General features: G+C 33.0%; 1 protein-coding gene across 7 annotated transcripts in view; it reads left to right on the forward strand.

Moving 5' to 3' along the window:
• SOS1 (SOS Ras/Rac guanine nucleotide exchange factor 1) overlaps positions 1-15,329 on the forward strand; it is a 133,667-nt gene that overhangs the window by 99,348 nt on the left and 18,990 nt on the right. For all 7 annotated transcript variants that reach the window (XM_081483221.1, XM_081483215.1, XM_081483217.1 and 4 more), the window contains 7 exons: positions 2,421-2,502; positions 3,261-3,383; positions 3,895-3,998; positions 5,105-5,327; positions 6,375-6,494; positions 10,484-10,646; positions 11,147-11,264. In XM_081483221.1, coding sequence (XP_081339347.1) covers positions 2,421-2,502; positions 3,261-3,383; positions 3,895-3,998; positions 5,105-5,327; positions 6,375-6,494; positions 10,484-10,646; positions 11,147-11,264 — 933 coding nt within the window. The remainder of the gene's footprint in view (positions 1-2,420; positions 2,503-3,260; positions 3,384-3,894; positions 3,999-5,104; positions 5,328-6,374; positions 6,495-10,483; positions 10,647-11,146; positions 11,265-15,329) is intronic.

The following is a 15,329-nucleotide window of genomic DNA, read 5'->3' on the forward strand; positions in this document are numbered from 1 at the left end:
AAAAAAGCAATAAATCAGAAAACACACCATCCAGATTCCAATTCCATTTCTGTCACTCCACTGTGTGACTTTAGATAACTCTCAGTTACTTCTCTCCTATGTAAAAAGGGACAAACAGCAGCAACCCTGCTCACTTCACAGAAATGATATGGAATGAATGATGTGAATGCTCTTTGAATTCATTACATCAGACATCAGGAATTGATGTGATCCCTTTTGACTGATGTGGCAGTGGGACACACCATGACTTTCCCAGCATTTTCATTAGTTAGTAAAGTACTGAAATGGCCAGAAGCTTTGGTATAAGCTGAAAAGGCTGTTTTAAAATAGTTTGCCTTTAAAAATAGCCAACTTTCTTAAAACATACTTTAATTTACTTAGAGCTTGCTTTTATTGTTTTTCAACTTAAAAGTAGCTTTGATATCCCACAAATTTTTAGCCTGACTTAGGTGGAATTTGAGAAGAAATGGACCTGGATATTGATTTTAGACTTTTAGACTAAACTTTTGTTTTAAAAAGGGAGAGGTCACCCTTAATTTTGACAGCTCAGGGATATTTGGAGCACTCTGTACTAAGGTCTAGCTCAGTATCTCTACAGTGGCCACTACTTTTGCTTCCTAAATACATGATGTTTTGAGTAGCCTCACCTTACATACAGATTTGCAGAACAGGAAGAAGATTCTTGGAAGGGAGGATTGTGATGAAATCGATATAAATCTCTGTTTTAAAATCTTGTACAGCCTTCTGTTTTAAAATCTTTTCTTCTGGTTGAGACATTAGTCTTTAACGTTTGAGGAACTCTGTAACTGAAGACAGACAATAAAATACCAACAGAGAGGAAATTACTAAAGGATTGTATCTGTTTAAATTACTTTTATCAGTAACCCACTCTAGCCTTAGAAGGTATGAAGCTAAAGGAGAAGAGGGGATTTAAAATGAATATATTTTATTATGTAAATTTTTCTTTAACTTAAAGTATTATAATCTTAAAGTCAAGGTTGTCTGATATTTAAATCAGTTCATCATCTTGATGACCACATATACCAGTATATTGGAAATAGATTTTTATGATAAATCCATGAATTTTATTTTGGCAGGTGGGAAATTAATATAGTTATTTTACTTTCAGGCTAAATTTAGGGTGGTTCTTAATCAGACAAAAATCAGACTAAATAGAGGTTTTCCACGCAAATAAATTCTGATTCTTGCTACATCCTATGCTAATAAAAGACATAGTATTTCTTATAAAGAATCCATAGTACGTAGCCTAACAAAAATAAATTTAGTTGTTACTCTCAATAAATTTATCATTAAATTAGAGCTTACCATTCCATAGTGATGTGAAATAGGAAAAGGATACTCCCAATAAAAAACGCAAGTTAATGAATTCTCCCCTCCTCCGTTTTAAAGACTCTTTCACACCTAAATGTGGACCTTGATGAAATTTGAGTTACAATGACTGGTGAGTGGTTTTTTTCCCCATTATGGGAAGTTGTCCCCCAGCCACCAGGTCTCTTGTGCTGGTGACAGCAGCCTTTCTCCACAGGTTGGGAGAGAACCGTCAGAGACTAGAATAGGCAGGTCTGGAGAGGTGATCACACTCAGTCAGCTTCCTACTTTATGATGAATGAAATCCTTTTCATGGAAGCAGTTGAAGACTCATGCTCTTAGGGTCAGACTCTAATTGTGTCTGTGTGTATGCTCACTCAGTCTTGTCCAACCTTCAGCCACCAGGAAAGCTCCCTCATTGTGTCTACTTGCAGTGCAAGTAATTAAAAGTTGTAAATAGAGCCAAATCAACCTATTCTCATACATGTAATAGTTTTAATAACTTACAGGTGTTTATTTGTAAGCATCTTTTAGCTTTTTTAATTAAGACCTCTAGCAAATAAAACAATTTAGAAGCTGTATTTAACTTAATCAACAACATTATAAGATCTAATCTCCAGTTGAATGCTCTGTTGACATGATTTAAAGAAATCTAGATAACTAATCCTAGATAAATTAGTCTGGATGGCAGGAAAAGGTAATGGGTTATTGCTGTGGCCTTTGTGTTTTTGAGAGAGAGAAACCACCTGATGATGTTCTGAGATCCAGGTAGTAGGTAGAAACTTGCTTCTGTGATCTGCCTTTCTTCCCTTTGCATTCCTGTGGTCAATAATGAGTTTAATATCAGCTAGTCAGAGTGTGCAGAGGTCAAGAAACAAGTTGATGTAAAATTTTAGTGGCAATGATTTTGCCACTAATTTAGGAAGAAACTAAAGCTAGCAATTGATTACAAAGTCCAAAGCACCCTGTGTGGTCAAAACACTTTGGGACTTTAAAAGCTGACTATTTAATCTCTTTTGGAAATGTAAATAATAATTTTAATAATTCTTCATAAAAGATTTTAATAAGATATTTTTCCTTTTTCTTCATAGATCCCAATTTTGTTCGGACATTTCTTACAACATATAGATCCTTTTGTAAACCTCAAGAACTACTGAGTCTTATAATAGAAAGGTCTGTCATTTTAAAATGTTTAAGTTCTTTGTTCTTTTTTTAATGAGATTGAGCTAAGATATAGAAATATTTTGAATGAGCTTTACATTTTAGTTCAAGAATACTTTAAGAAGAAAATATCTTGGAAGACCATTTGTTTTATATTACTATGTTAGCTTTGATTATTTAAATATAAAAATAGGCATACTTTTTACATGGAAACTCAGTATGTGAAATTTCAAATTTGTAGAATTAACCAGGTTAAAGAACTATAAAAATGTAGAATTTAGGCTCTGGAAATTGAATTTTTAATGATTTAAATGTTCTAAATAGAATTTTTTAAATATACCACATGTTGAGGAGAATGGAGTGAACAAGTACTATAATCAAGAGAAGTGTTTCTAACCAAAGAGCACTCAACTTTTCAAAACTTACCATTAAAAAAATTTATGTTGGCTTATTTAGAGTAATTACACAAGCCCAAAATTAATATCATTCCCTTAACTTTATAATCATACCTATTTTTTTGACATTGCATATATTCTTTATTCCTTATTACATTTCTAGATAGTTTTATTTATTTTGGCAAGTATTCATTTCTTTTTTAAAAATTAGTCTTTACATTATAGATACTTCACTTGTTTTCACCGTTGTGTATATCCTTAGTAATTTTTACAGTGCTCTCTTAATTGTGCTGACTAGTGAAAAGAGTTGTAGTTTTCTGTTTGCATAATTTGATATAATTGATCTTTTCATTAGTTTGTTCTGTTTTATGTTAGGTTTGAAATTCCAGAGCCTGAGCCAACAGAAGCTGATCGCATTGCTATAGAGAATGGAGATCAACCCTTGAGTGCAGAACTAAAAAGATTTAGAAAAGAATATATACAGCCTGTGCAACTGCGGTAAGCATTAAAATAAATAAGTAAATCGGTCTTTGTTGAACTTTTGTTTCAGAGTTAAAGGAAATAAGATCTTTCCCAAGCAAGGAGGAAGTAACATGTAAAATGAGTGAAGTAAAGAGAAATTATCAGAAATTACTGTATAAGTGTTAATTAAAATAGAATTTTGAAGATGGTAAGCCACTTACAAGATTAAAGTTGACCCTGGAACACCTTGGAGGTTAGGGACACTGATCCTCAGCAGAGTAGAAAATCCAGTTTTACAGTCAGCCCTCTGAATCCTTGGTTCTACATCCACAGATTGAACCACCTGCCTAGGGTGTAGTACTGTGGTATAGATTTAGTGGGGGGAAAAAAATTATAAATGGACCATGCAGTTCAAACCCTGTTATTCAAGGGTTATCTGTATTTAATTTGTTGAGTTACTGTGTTTTCCTTTATACTTCTCATCGTGATAAATGTTTATGTTTGAGTTCCCGTATCATTCAGTTCTCCTTCTGTGTTAATTCCATAGAGTATTAAATGTATGTCGGCACTGGGTAGAGCACCACTTCTATGATTTTGAAAGAGATGCAGATCTTTTGCAGCGAATGGAGGAATTCATTGGAACTGTAAGAGGTATGTTTCTTTTTTTTAAGTGCCTTAGTTTTATATGTAATAAAAGTATGGTGACTATCAACTAACATCACCACTCACTGTAGCTTAGAGGTATTTATAATAATGCCAGCAAAACCAACTGGAAAAGTTAAAATTTTTCATCAAACATTTTTGACCTACAGATTGTTTAATAATGATCCTGTTAATGTAGTGAATTTTCGTTTAGTAAATCAACTTACTGATTATTTTGGAATTGGATAGAAAGAGTCTCAATTTATGCTGTTTTTACACATCTGAAAGTATGTGTACCAGAGGACAATTAGGAACTGTTGTAGTAACACCACAGTGGAGGTTGACTGGGAAACAGTTAGGTAAATAGTGCATAACATATCAGAGAGTCAGCAGAGTATATTGAACTGAGACCTGAGAAACAAGAGTTCTCTTCTGAACACTGCCACTTGTTAGATAAATGACTGGGTGAAATAATTTTGATTCTTTAGACTTCAGTAACACAACAATCTAGGATTGATGATCTCCAGTTCCCCTTTTAGTTCTAAAGATGTCCTGGACAAACTTGTTTCTATTTCCACTGTACACTTTAAATGAGAATTGAAAAATAAAGGATTAAATAATAGCACTTTCATGCCTAGTGCAAAACAAAGCCACATGAAAAACACACAAAAGGAAGGAATCAGTCCTCTGGCACTGTTTGGTTTATAAAATGCAGTTTGTTAGATTAACAGCTAATGTTGTATGATCTATCGTTATAAATCTTATTTGTGTAAGATATCTTTTTTGGAGAGGATTATAAAATAATATTTTGAACTGAAGTTTAGAACAATAGAAGTGAAAATTTTCTGCAAATAAATTACTTTCTCAGTTTATGTAAAAAGGATGTGTAAGAATATATACCAAAGTATTAACAAATGGTTAGCCACATGAAGAAAAATGAGACTGGGATAGGAAAAAGGGAGACGGTAAAGGGGAACTTCATTTTAAAATTTTGGTTGTTTGAACTTTTTATTACAAAGATATATTCAGGTATCATTTATATGATTTTAAACTTTTTTAAAATAAAATAGTGAGTAAAATATTTAAGCGTTACTTTTCATATAATGTTATTTCAGGTAAAGCAATGAAAAAATGGGTTGAATCCATCACTAAAATAATCCAAAGGAAAAAAATTGCAAGAGACAATGGACCAGGTCATAATATTACATTTCAGAGTTCACCTCCCACGGTTGAGTGGCATATAAGCAGACCTGGGCACATCGAGACTTTTGACCTGCTCACCTTACACCCAATAGAAATTGCTCGACAACTCACTTTACTTGAATCAGATCTATATCGGTATGTAATTTGATGTTCAAGCTGAAAAATCATTTCAAATGAGTTAACTTTCAAAATGAATTCTGATTTTTGGCATGTAGGATTATTATAAGACGTAAATGAGATAGTACACCAAGTGTCTTGTAATAAGGCCTTCAGTATAGAAGACGCCTCTTCTTTTACTCCTTGATCCCCTTTGCTCTATCCAGGTTTACAGCTTCTCTCTTTATGCAGTCACCCCTAGTTAGTGAATCTACTAAATTCATTTGCTAACTTCGTATCCTTGGGCAACTTTAATCTTCATGTGTGACTTACTCCTCTGCTACTTAGTTTCCTCAAAAGTAAATGGAGTTAATGATGGTACCTACTCCTAGAGCTATTATGCAAGGTTTAAAATGGTCCATATATTTATAGCATTTAGCACATCGCCCCACACAGAGTTAGGGCTCAGTGAGTTAGATAGCACCATTGTCATTATGAACTTAAGTCATGGCCATTTAACCTTTTTTAGTTTTTATACATTGATATAGCTACTAATCTCAAAAAACATGCCTGTTTCTAGTTTTAAATTTAGACTTTTTAGATTTCAAGCTGTTTATTTTTTTAATAACTAAATGAAAAAGGAAACTAAATGTATAGCTTTCCCACCAAAGATCACTACTTCCAAAATAAGTGTTAGAACCTTTTGTTTTTCTTTCCCAGACCTCTTCCTAAGAGAGTTTTTCCCCTTCCTTGAAGGGGGGGGGAGATTTATGAATTTCAGCAATTAGTATACCCTCAATTATTATATCATTATTTGAAAGAATTATCCCAAACTACTTTCTTACCCTCATTTGTTAGATAATATTTATAAGTACTGGGAAAGACACTGTGAAGAAATCCCACCCATGCCCAAAGCAAAATACTGCTCTAAAGCAATAAAAAGAGTACACAGGTACATGGATACAAAATGTTTTTAAATCAATAAAAAAAATGCAAAATTTCATAAACCTTTTATCTCATTTACTTGATAAAACAGTATACTAGAGGGAAAAGTATCACGTAGAATTAATGTCTTGATGATTTTAGAGCTGTACAGCCATCAGAATTAGTTGGAAGTGTGTGGACAAAAGAAGACAAAGAAATTAATTCTCCTAATCTTCTGAAAATGATCCGGCATACCACTAATCTCACTCTGTGGTTTGAGAAGTAAGTGCTATTGATCTTCTTAATTTCATAACAGTCAGTCATGTTATCAGTTTCACTGCAGATCTGTTTCCGTGTCTCATGTGTTTGTTGTTGTCGTTCGTCTGTTCTGCCTTTCTTTGACAGTGAGTGAATATTTTTCTAAAACGGCATTTTAAGTGTTTTGTTTTTTTCTTTTTTTTAATGATTGCCTTTTAGGTTTGCCACATGCATCGTAACAGAATTAGTTTCAGATTATACCCGAATTCCAGTGATATATAAAAATTTTACTCCTCTATAGCTCTATTCACTCCCCCCCTTTTGCAGTATTGTAGCATGCATTACATGTAATTAATGATGTAGATCTAACAGTGCATTGTTATAATTGTTGTTTTACTACCACTTGGTATTACTTTCTTAGCCCTTCATAGCTTTGCTCTCTTATTGGCAGTGTATTTCACATATGTTACATTTCTATGTGTTATAGACCCAGCAGTACATTACATACATACTATTTTATCCAGTTGCTTTTTAAAATCAGCTTAAAAAAACAATGAGGAAAAAATAGGCATTCACCATGTTTTTTATACCAGTGTTCTTTGTGTGGATTCACACTACTATCTGGGGCTACTTGCCTTTAGCTTGAAGAACTTAAGTTAGCACTTCTTATATGGTGGGTCTGTTAGCAACAGTTCTCTTAGTTTTTGTTTATATGGGAAAATCTTTACTTTGTCTTCATTTTTGAAAACAATACCTCTACAAGTTTTACTGTTTATTTCTTCTGCCAGTTCAAACTGACTATTGAGTCCCTCTAGTAAAATTTTTATTTTAATTATATTTTTCAAATCCAGAGTTTCCGTTTGGTTTCTTCTACAATTCCTGTGTTTTTTAGGACACTCCTATTGATGCACACTGTCATCAGCCCCCACCTTCACTTTTTAAATCATACTTCCCTTTAGTTCTGTGAATAAATTCAGAATGACTACTTTGAAATCTTTTTTGTTGTTGTTAAATCGGACATATCAGGTCTGTTTTACAGGCAGTTTTCCATTCCCTGTTTTTCCTCCCCCAGTGAATCTTGACATTTTAGATGTCAAAGGAGATAGGGAGCCCTGTGTTTTTGGCTGTCTAGGCTAACTGTGTCCCCCCAACCCCCACCTCTGCAAGGTTCTCTGAGGAAGCGGACTCTTGCCTCTCTTACTGAATTGTAAATTTCCTGAATAGATGTTTCTTTACTTGCTGTTTACTCTTAGGGCCATTTCTAGAGACTGCTAGAACTTATATAATTTTCACCAGCGTCCCTGAGGAGTAGGGAAGCATAACTTCTTGTCACATGAGAAGTCCAGAATCTCAATACAGTTTTTTAATTGGACCTGAAAATAAAGAGTTTTATGTATTGGCCATTTTTTTATGATCTTGACCCATGTTTTATAAGGGTGAGGTGAAGTTTGCACAGATCATATTGGCATTATCAGAACAAGAGACCAGTGACATAAGGGAATGCCTAGAGCTATAGTGTGGATAAAGACCAGAAAGCAATTCCTAAAGAGAAATAAATCCTCTGAAAGTTAGGACTTCCTTTTATTTATATTATTACTTCTTAGTCTCTAAAAAGTAAAACTTTGGAGTTTGCCCTCTTAAGTGTTGCTTCCTGATTTCTTCTTTATCAACTCAAATAACTATACTTCAATTGCAAAGGCTCTTTTCCATCATAATAGTTAAAAGTTATGTCTGTAAAGAGGAAACATAACTCATAAGACTTACAATTTCCATCTCTGTCCTATTGTTAATAGATTGCTGAGAAGGCAGCCATTTCCTTTTCTTTTTCCTTTCTCTTTTTGTTTTTTTAATTGTAAGATTTTTTCAATGTATAAATACAATATTGTTATCTATAGGCATAATGTTATACAGCAGATCTCTAGAACTTATTTATCTTTGTATAAATAAGTGCTAATCAGCATGAAAATTTATACATTGATAAGCAACTCCCCATTTTCCTGCCCACCCGCCCCTGGAAACCATCATTTTATTCTTTGCTTCTGTAAGTTCTTTTTTTTTTTACTGTTTTAGCTACCTCATGAACATAGAGTCATGCAATAGTTATCCTTCTACCACTCGCTTATTTCACATAGCATAGTGTCCTCAGTGTCCATTTTTGGATTTCCTTCTTTTTTAAGACTGATTAATATTCCATTGTACATACACTTCTTGTTTTCTTTATCCTTTCATTTGTAGATGGACATTTAGGTTGTTTCCGTATTTGGCTACTGTGAACAGTGTTGGAATGAACATGGGAGTGCTAATATCTCTTTGAGATACTGATTGCAATATTTTTGGATAAATACCTAGAAGCAGGATTGCTGATCATAGGAAAGTTCTATTTTTAAATTTTTGTTGTTGTTGTTGAGGAACCTCCATACTGTTTTCTATAGTGACTACATCATTTTGCATTCTCACCATTAACATTGTATAAGGGTTCCAGTTTCTGCCTTTCCAGTGGAAGAGGTTCTTGTTCACTTGCCACAGTGGTTTTTGGCCATAGATGTGCATTAGAATTGAAGTCACTTCTCAATGAATCACCCCAGACTTACCTAGTTTTTACAAAAGCTCCACAGGTGATCTCATTTTGTATACCTAGTTAATATCAACTAAAATAGTTTTTTAAAAGATGTAAATATATTATACTTGTATCATACCTTTTAAAATGTCCAGATAACTAGTTAGCCAATAGATGATACATTTGTAGACATCTAGCTAATGTTTTAATGCATAAACATGTTTAATTTGATAATAAGGCAAGTTTATTTTGAAAATTTTGCAGTGTTTGCCTCATCAGAGAATAGTGTAATCTGCAACTTTACATTTTTGTTAATATTTAATATTGGTTTATATTTATTTTTTCCATATGTGTATTTTATTTTTTCTTAGATTGAGTTGTTTAATATTATATTATTGAAAACCTCTGGAGAAGGGAATGGCTACTCACTCCAGTATTCTTGCCTGGAGAACTCCATGGACAGAGGAGCCCAGCGGGCTGTAGTCTGCGGTTGCAAAAAGTCAGACAGGACAGAACAGCCATTGAAAACCAAGTTTAAAATATTATTTTCCTTACTGATAAGTGAGTGGTAGATAAAAAATTCTTTCAAATACTAGAGAATCAATGCTCACTGAGGAATTCTTTTTTGAGCATAGCTTCTTTTTACTTGTATAATATACTTTCCAAGGATTCTTGGTATTTAAATATAAAGAGCTTTTGTTTTCATTGACGTCTTTATTCTTTCTAATTTTTAAAATTTTATGCTTTATTGTAAAAGTCACTTTTTAACATTATAGTGCTTATCTTAAGAGCTGTTCTTAGAAATGTAGCTAATTATTCCTACATATCAAATAAATTGAGCATTAATCACTAAAATCTTACAATTAGATGAAGAATAAGAGTCAAAGAATTACAAAATTTGAGAATAAATTTCCCTAGAACACACCCACATCCTGAAAACCAGCATCCATTCAACAAAATGATAGATGGATTGTGCTCATACTCACTCCTGTCTGACTCTTTGCGACCCCATGGACTGTAGCCCACCAGGCTCCTCTGTCCATGGAATTGTCCTAGCAAGAATACTATAGTGAGTTGCCATTTCCTACTCCAGGGGATCTTCCCCATTCAGGGATCAAACCTTGAACCCGGGTCTCCCACATCTCCTGCATTGGTAGGCAGATTCTTTACCTGCTGAGCCACCTAGGAGAACTCCAATGCTGAGAGAGAACACACCAAATATAGTAGGAAAAATGACTGACTGATTCGGTCTGGAAAACAAGAAGAGCAGCATGCCTGATGAAAGCATTTCCTTCTCTTCTGTTCACCTACTATTTACCTGCCACCCTGAATACATACTCTCTATTGTTACACTATAGCTGCCCTCCACTCCATTTTATTTGGTAAATTCTTTAAATCATACCTTTGTTGGGAAAACTACAAATATTTTAACTCACTTTTTGTCTTTGATTCCCAGATGTATTGTAGAAACTGAAAACTTAGAAGAAAGAGTAGCTGTGGTGAGTCGAATAATTGAGATTCTACAAGTGTTCCAAGAGCTGAACAACTTCAATGGTGTTCTTGAGGTTGTCAGTGCTATGAACTCTTCCCCTGTTTACAGACTAGACCACACATTCGAGGTAGGTTTGCATAGGTGTTTTTTAAATGAACTTCCATTCCCCATTCTAAAGATCAGGATTTTAACAATTATGATCTTTAATTTTTGAGAGACACATCTATCTTTTCAGTAACAGCCAAAATGATGTCATTATCTAAATTTTTTATTGAATTGGTGTGCTCTTTTTAAATTAGGCAACCTCATTAAAATACATTCACAGGTCCTAGCCCAAGTTAGAAGAAAAAGATTTCAGCATCTGATTTGTAATATAATGTATAATAAAATGCTCAGATAATTGAGGAATGGCAAGATAAACTAGATTTCTCTCACATACACACACTTTTTCTTTAAGATTGTACTAGAGTCTATGAAGATAGTCTCTTTGAAGCAGTGTTATCATTCTTAAGAGTCAAACTATATACTGTTGTGTTTGGGCTTTTTTACTGTAAGCCTGGCATTTTGGGGCAAAATCTGTGATTGCTTTGCTAAACTTATATTCCCTAAATATTTTTTTTCCTATAGCAAATACCAAGTCGCCAAAAGAAAATTTTAGAAGAAGCTCATGAACTAAGTGAAGATCACTATAAGAAATATTTGGCAAAACTCAGGTCTATTAATCCACCATGTGTGCCTTTCTTTGGTGAGCATTTCTTCAATTTTTATCATGTTTCTAAGACAGTTTTTCATTAAGTGACTGAGTATACACATGTCTAATATACCAGCTGAAAATACTAAACAAATATTTAGCACCTGAATCCCCTTAGAATTTTTCTCTATGAGACCTTAAGATCAAGCCCAATATGTACATTCTACTTTTTATTTCCATAATGGGCAGCCATTCAGTATTGTATAATGCTTGCTTCTGTTTTAATATTCATGAAAGTCTTTTTTATTGACTTTAGTAAACCAGACACTCTGCAGAAGAGGCCTGGCCATATTTACCCATATTTATAACCATGCTTCTTATATACAGTTTTTTTTCACATGGCTAAAAATCATGTGACTTAGGGCCCACAGATTCTATACATCGAAATTTTACCTACTCTGTTTCCCTCTCCTGCACAAGAGGAAAGTAGTGCCTTTTCTTTCTGTTAAGACTGAAACCTACCAACCATCTGAATCTTCTCCCTTCTGATAGGTTTCTCTATCTTACTCCATCATTTATTTCCTGTATTTTATATCTTCAGTATCTCTTTCACACTGGTTTATTTTCTCTGCTGGTATGTATGCTCTGGTGATTCTTCCTCTAAATAATTACAAAAATTATGACCTCAAGTACATATGTGGTGGTTAATCATTTTTAGTATATGGTATATTCTAGCCTTTCCCTCATCTCTATTTATATATGTTCTATATAGTTTTAAGTTACACTGCATGTAACATTGTTATGTCCTGATATTTTTTTCAGTTAACATCTTTGTTCAGGCTTTCTAATAACCATTTTTGTATTTACTTTTAATCTTTGTCCTATACATATTATATATAGTTGTAATTGTGTGACATGCACACATTGTTTACTTTTTTCACTTACCATGTCCCAAATGTATGGTGTTTTATTAGTCTTCATAATTACCAGTTCTCATGGCTACATGACATTCTTTAAAGTTGTTATGACAGTTTATTTAACCATTACCCTACGACCTGACACGTGTGTTGTGTCTATCTTTTTTGCTTTCCTAAATAATGTTATAATGAATGTCTTCATATTTATGCCTATTTTATACATTTGAGAATATCTTCTTGAGCTGTAAAGCCAATCTAGCTAGATAATTTATATCTAGCTGGATATTTCCTGAGCTAGATATTTTACCAATCTGCCTTTTAGTTTTTATTCTTTGAAATACAGTATTTTTAAAATTCTATAATCTGTTCATTTTCCCCATTATGATTTCTATTGTTTCTAACCTTAGGAAGTTCTTCCAGTTTAGAAATTTAATATTCAGTCATATTTTCTCCTAGCTTTATGACTTGACCTATAAAATTATATTTAACTGTTTAATCAAGTTGAAATCTCTTTTAGATATCATGAAATACTCAAATTTATTTCTCCACCAATTGTTTATTTGTTGACCCTGGTTTATTGAATAAGTTTTCTTTATTCCCATTTACATATTGTACCCCCTTCTTTAAAAAAAAAATTTCCCATTAACTTTTTATATTATTTTAATTTTATTGAAGTAGAGTTGATTTACAGTGTCATGTTAGAGTCAGGTATACAGCAAAGTGATTCAGTTATATACACGCACATATATTCATTCTTTTTTTGGACCCTTTTTTCATATAGGTTATCACAGAATATTAAGTACAGTTGCCTGTGCTATACAGTAGGTCCTTGGTGCTTATCTTCATATATAGTAATGTGTACATGTTCATCCCAAGCTCCTGATTTATCCCTCCCTCCAGCATTTTCCCTTTGATAACCCATAAGTTTGTTTTCAATATCTGTATGTCTGTTTCTGTTTTCTCAATAAGTTCATTTGTATCTTTTTTAAAATTAGGTTCCATATATGAATGATATCATATGATATTGTCATTCTCTGTCTGACTTACTTCACTTACTGTGATAATCTCTAGGTCCGTCCCATTAACTTGTTATCCTTGTGCCCTAGTCTTAATGACTGGCACTTTATAATCAACGATTCTCAGCCAGGGCAATTTTTGCCCTCCAAGGAACATTTAGCAGTGTCTAGAGACATTTTTTTTTATTGTTCAGTATAGTCAGTAGAAGACAGAAATATTGCTAACATTCTTCAGTGCACAGGACAGCCCTCCACAACAAAGCAATATCCAGTTTAAAAGGTCAGTAGTACCAAGGATAAGAAATCATGCTTTAGGGAATTCCTTGGCAATCCAGGGGTTAGGACTTGGAGCTCTCACTGCCAGGGCCCCAGGGTTCCATCCCTGGTGGAAGAACTAAGATCTCAGAAGCCAATGTAGCAGGGCCAAAAAAACCCCAAAATTCTGCTTTATATTTAAAATATTGTCATGTATGATAAAGTTGACTTGTCATTGTTTCTTCAGTATTTTGACAATTTTGTCTCTTTATTTTTCCAAATGAACTTGGGAATGAGGGGGTGATTCCCCAAAATACAGTTGGAATGATCTATCAATTAATTTGGAAAGGATGTACATATATGATATTTAGTTTTTTCCTTAGGTATTTTTAATTGTGAATGGTATATATTTTTTAATAGTCAATTTCCCTTAATTCCAGGAATTATTCATTTCAGGGGATTTTCTAAATATTTAATCATGTCTAGAATAGTAATAGTGGCTCTTCCTTTGATCTTATTTCTGTGTTAAGCCTTATAGCATTAGTCATAACTTCCCAAAGTTTAAATGATAATAAAAATAAGAAGTTTTGTTTTAATCTCCATTTCAGCAGGGATAGGTATAATTTTGCTGTTTGCTTGATTTGATGCTGTTTATTGTGTTTAGAAAATTTCTCTTTATAGTTTTCTACTGCGTTTTTATTGGCAATATACATTTACTGTTTTAAGTAATTTGCTATCTGAGAGCAAATGATTTTTCTTGTTTAACAAATTAAAATTACAAGTTTGCTAATACTGAAACTTTCTGTTTACTAACATTAAGCCTTATTTGTTCATGGTGGATTAATCTGTCAAATATACAAATGAATTCTATGCATTATCATTTTATTTAGGATTTTTGCATCCATCTTTGTAAATGAGATTGCTCTGTGGTTTCTCTTCTTGTCCTATATTTATCAGCTTTTGTTATTATGGTTATATTTACTTTGTAACAAAGGTTTAGTAGCTTTCCGTATTATTTTATTCCAGGATATCATGAAATGATCTAGCCTTTAAACCTTGAAATATTCCAACAGAAAAACCATCTGGGCCTAGAATCTTTTGTATCATGTAATTCTATAACATTTTCATTTCTTCCTTAATTTTCTTTCTGTTTCAGTTTTTTTTTTTTTTGCTACACAGTTGTCTCATTTAAGTATTTTAAAGTACTAGCATTCTATTAAAATGAAACTTTGAATTTGCTCTTATTTGCAATATATTTTTCCATTTCTATTTTTGCTGTTTGTTTTACATACTGAGTTTTTCTTCAAAACAAACCTGAAACATAATTATTCTCCCTGATTTTATAGTTTTATGTCATTGATGACTTTTTATCATTATTAATTTATTCTGTCTTCTGAGGATTTTTCCCTATAAATTCTTGATAAAATTGTTGAGTTCATTTATTTTCTCTTCCTGATAAAACAATGAAGTCTATGCATTTACTTTTTTTTTTTTTTATGCATTTACTTTTAAGTGTGGTAACCGGTGCCATTTCATACAAAGAAACCTAAGAAGGACCTTAGGTCTGATGTTCATTTCATTCAACCTGTGTACAAATGTTCCTTGAGTACCTAAGTATCAGGAACTATGTCAGGTGCTTAGAATAAAATGAAATATATGTAGTCATTCAGTACACTTGCTGAACTTATAGTCATGCTACTCATGATATCCTGTGGTCCCTGTTACTAGATTTTTCCCCTCTATTAAGAGGGCCAAGGGTAATATCTACTTTACACTTTCTTTATCGTCTTATCAGAATTGTTACTCAGTTTTTTTTGGCTGGCACCGCACTATTTACAGAATGATAAAAAATCAGGCAGTTTCTCCTTCCAAGGTTATGCCAGGCTACGGGTCTACATCCCAATTTTTCTCCATACACTAAAAGGTTCTAC

The sequence above is a fragment of the Giraffa tippelskirchi genome, chromosome 4 (assembly GCF_054371585.1).
Source record: "Giraffa tippelskirchi isolate mGirTip1 chromosome 4, T2T-mGirTip1v1.2.pri, whole genome shotgun sequence".
NCBI classification, from domain to species: Eukaryota; Metazoa; Chordata; class Mammalia; order Artiodactyla; family Giraffidae; genus Giraffa; species Giraffa tippelskirchi.